General features: G+C 42.4%; 1 protein-coding gene across 1 annotated transcript; it reads right to left on the bottom strand.

Moving 5' to 3' along the window:
• Positions 1-661: 661 nt before the first annotated feature.
• On the bottom strand, positions 662-3,981 carry LUZP4 (leucine zipper protein 4; the record flags this gene model as incomplete). Its single annotated transcript, XM_081809995.1, is given in 4 exon segments — positions 662-1,622; positions 1,682-1,796; positions 1,798-2,172; positions 3,877-3,981. Coding segments are annotated over 4 exon segments (1,556 nt in total), but the record flags the coding sequence as incomplete, so codon positions are not given.
• Between the last annotated feature and the right edge of the window lie 467 nt (positions 3,982-4,448).

Consider the following 4,448-nt stretch of genomic DNA (forward strand, 5'->3'; position numbering starts at 1 on the left):
CCCCGCTGGGGCAGACAGACCTAGCCTAACAGTTTTATAAGGCAACAGTAAATATACACAATATATTCAAAATATATTTAGAAGGTTCACGTTGCATCTATGCATAGAATAACATGCTCTCCTACAGGGTCTGATTGGAGGAAAGCAGAAAAGGTCAGCTGCCCCAAGATACAACTATCATTTGTGTGCTGAGGACTCTGAATACTCTTTAGGAAGGAGACAGAGGAAGGAAGCACAGAAATTCATTATCAGAGATTACATATTATCAAATCTAGCATAGTTTGTTGTTAGATTAGCTAGCCTAGCAAGTTGGAAGTTTCAAAGGGAATGGGACACCAAGTCAATGTATTTTTATTATGGGGAAGCTCAGTAGGAGAGGCTGAGTAAGTGGGGCTCTGCCAGGGAAAGCCAACATAGATGAAGCGACTTAACGAGGGCCCACTGCAAAACTGTATGATACGAGAGGTAGTCAGCAAGCTGAAAGAAAATTGATGCCACGTATATGTTACCTCCATTCTATTAATATCTTAGTCTCAATACAATGTCTGTTACAAAAACATATTTAGCCACTAAAATATAGATATATAAAAGAAGCATGCACTTACATTTCCACATTACTCAACACATTGTACTAATGATTAAGTATTTACTATGTTTTTACCTGTCAAAATCAGACTCAATTTTGGGTGACGTTTTGAATCTTTCCACTGGAGAATGTCTTCGATATTTCCCTGATTGGCCATGAGATCTCTCTGATAGGACGTGTGATCTCCCTGATAGGATATGCAATCTCCCTGATGGGACATAAGATCTCTCTGATAGGACATAAGATCTCCCTGAAAGGATATGAGATCTCCCTGATGGAACATGAGATCTCTCTGATGGGACATGAGATCTTGCTGATAGGACATAAGATCTCCCTGATAGGACATGAGATCTCCCTGATAGAACATGAAATCTCTCTGAGTGACCATGAGATCTCTCAGTGTGGCCACGAGATCTCTCGAATTGGCTACAAGATCCTTCTGTGTGGCCACAGGATCTCTCGAATTGGCTATGAGATCTTTCTGTGTAGCCACGAGATCTCTCTGTGTAGCCACAAGATCTCTCTCTGTAGCCACGATATCTCTCTGTGTAGCCATGATATCTCTCTGTGTAGCCACGAGATCTCTCTGTGTAGCCACGAGATCTCTCTGTGTAGCCACGAGATCTCTCTCTGTAGCTACGAGATCTCTCTCTGTAGCCACGAGATCTTTCTGTGTAGCCACAAGATCTTTCTGTTTGGGCATGAGCTCTCTCTGACCGGTCATGAGCTCTCTCTAATTGGCCATGAGATCTCTCTGGTTGGCCACGAGATCTCTCTGGTTGGCCACGAGATCTCTCTGGTTGGCCATGAGATCTGGCTGGTTGGCCACGAGATCTCTCCGACTGGCCATGTGATCTCTCCGACTGGCCACGTGATCTCTCCAACTGGCCTCCAGATCTCTCCGGCCGGCCTCGGGATCTCTCCGGCCGGCCTCGGGATCTCTCCGGCCGGCCTCGGGATCTCTCCGGCCGGCCACGGGATCTCTCCGACCGGCCACGGGATCTCTCCGACCGGCCTCGGGATCTCTCCGACCGGCCTCGGGATCTCTCCGACCGGCCACGGGCTCTCTCCGACCGGCCACGGGCTCTCTCCGACCGGCCACGGGCTCTCTCCGACCGACCACGAGAACTCTCCGAACTGCTACGAGAACTCTCGGACTGGCTACGAGAACTCTCGGACTGGCTACAAGAACTCTCAGACTGGCTAGGAGAACTCTCGGACTGGCTAGGAGAACTCTCGGACTGGCTACTAGAACTCTCGGACTGGCCACGAGATCTCTCCGATTGGTCTGGAGATCTCACTGACTGGCCACGAGATCTCTTGGATTGGCCTGGAGATCTCTCCAACTGGCCACTAGAACTCTGTGACTGGCCATGAGATCTTTCTGACTGGCCATGAGATCTTTCCGACTGGCCATGAGAACTCTCTGACTGGCTACAAGAACTCTCCGACTGGCCATGAGATCTCTCTGAATGGTGTTGATTTTCTGATGATTGGCCTTGAGATCCTTCCAGTTGATGCTGGTTCCCCTCCGCCTGGCTTCCACTCTTCTCTGCTTGGGACTTAGAATTTTCATTGCACTTCTCCTGCAAAGAGCCACAATTTTGCAAAACAAATATAATGATATTTTGTCAAAGCAGTTTCTATGGGCAATTTAAAAAAAACTTTCATTGCCCCTATTTTTATAGACTAAACAGTTTTCAGAACTAACTGTTCAAGGCACCAGGAGGGAATACTAAGAAACAATCTCTGCTCAATCAATGGAATTTAAAATAATCCTTAATATTAAGAATTATATTAAATTTAGGGCCTTTTATGTTGGTTAATTCTCAGTGTTTATTTACCTGCTTATTTACAGGCTGCTTGTTTAAAGAGCTTTGTCTGGGCTTGAATCCAGAGGGTTCTTGGTATGGTTTTGTATCATTTCCTTTCTCAGTGTTCTTTCTGAATCTTGAGAATCCTTTGAAAAAATAATTATTTTCTGTATTTTCAGTCAGTAAATTCAACGTATCTCTCAGAAATATTATCTGTGATCTCACTGTTTTGACGCTATGCCTTGGGTTTTGCAAAACTTGACATTTCATTAGTTTGATATCATCTGAGAGTCTCACCGAATTCTAGGAAAGTCTTTGCCATACTGTTTCTATTTGCATACCTTAATATAGTAGTCTTCTTTGTATACAATACTTCAAATTTGTTTTTATATGCCAACAAAGTTGGGGCATATCATCTATCTACTAGAAAAAGGAGAGATGGAGAAAAACTGTCTGCTTTGTATTAATCATGTAACTATTTCCCTCAATTGTCTGCTTTGCTTTGGGTGTAAAGATAGTTTAAGAAACAAAGAAGATGGATCTCCAAAAGGCTCACAAAGATCAATTTTATGTTTAGTTAGAAACACGAGAATGGGATGGGGTGCCTGGGTGGCTCAGTCGGTTAAGCATCCGACTCTTGGTTTTGGCTCAGGTCATGGTCTCAGGGTTGTGGGCTGAAGCCCCACACTGGGCTCTGTGCTCAGCACAGACTCTGCTTGTCCCTCTCCCTCTGCTCCTCCCTGAGTGCATGCTCTCTCTCTAAAATAAATTTTTAAAAAAGAAACATGAGAATAGGTCACCTCACCATTCTTAGCAGCTTTGTTCCTATAATAACCACCATCCCTCCATTTCTCAGAACCCGCTAAGCCACTGAAGGATTCGAACAAGGACTATAATGAAGCTGGGTGGGCAACTGGCAGGGACTTGGAGTAGTATGTACACTGTCAAGATGATCGCAGCCTGTTAACTAAACCACGGAGAGCCTTAATTGTTGGGAAGGCTTCTCTACAATGGCAGTCTACAGCACATTCTTATTAAAATATGCAGACTGCACTGACCGATAGGATTAGAAATACAAAAAAGGCTTTCTTCATGTTCTGTACTCTGCCATACACCATTTGATTTTTCAGAATGTGGATGCCATGGTGCTCAGATTATTAACCATGCTCTTACTCCTCCTGTATTGCTTCTTAAAGGTGGAATTGGACCAACCAGGCAGGCTTGTGACCAGGTATAAAATATTTATCATTCTCATCCTGCTCTCCCTTATGGAAGAAACACATATAAATTTTAAAAATTGTTTTCATTTGTCATGGCATAAATTCTTACCAAACCTATATGCCTACATTTCCAAGAAAAATAAAACTAGGAACATAATGCAACTTTAGAATACATTCCAAGTTTGAGAATTTGCTTACCTAGTTATTCACAAATATTTCAGATTCTTTGCAACGTTTGATTTTTAGTATACTTTACCTCTTTGCTGGCGATGCCTATGAGCCTTTGCTCGCTGTCTTGAAATTGGTTTCTTTTTTATACGGTTCTGTGTTCCATTCTTTTTTGGTTCAGTGTTTTTACTTTCTAACTTCTTAAGGATTATAATGTCATCTGTATTAGAAACAAAGACAATAGAAAAAGCCAAATTACAACGTGTCTCAAGTGAATAATCTATATTCTACCTCATCATATTTCAAAACATTGTAAAAATTAGTAGCCCTGAAAAATGATAACAGTATAATAATAATGAACTTGTAAAACCATAACAAAGATCAAACAATGCAGACACAGGGTATCAGATTGGATAAAAAAAAAACAAGCCCCATCGTTATGCTGCCTGCAAGAGACTCATTTTAGACCCAAAGACAGCACCTCCTGATTTAAAGTGAGGGGGTGGAAAACCATTTACCATGTTAATGGACATCAAAAGAAAGCTGGGGTGGCAATCCTTATATCAGGCAAATTAGATTTTAAACCAAAGACTACAATAACAGATGAGGAAGGACACTATATCATACTTAAAGGGTCTATCCAACAAGAAGATCTAACAA

This window comes from Leptonychotes weddellii, unplaced genomic scaffold (genome assembly GCF_054177405.1).
Source record: "Leptonychotes weddellii isolate Sample4059 unplaced genomic scaffold, ASM5417740v2 HiC_scaffold_16576, whole genome shotgun sequence".
NCBI lineage: Eukaryota > Metazoa > Chordata > Mammalia > Carnivora > Phocidae > Leptonychotes > Leptonychotes weddellii.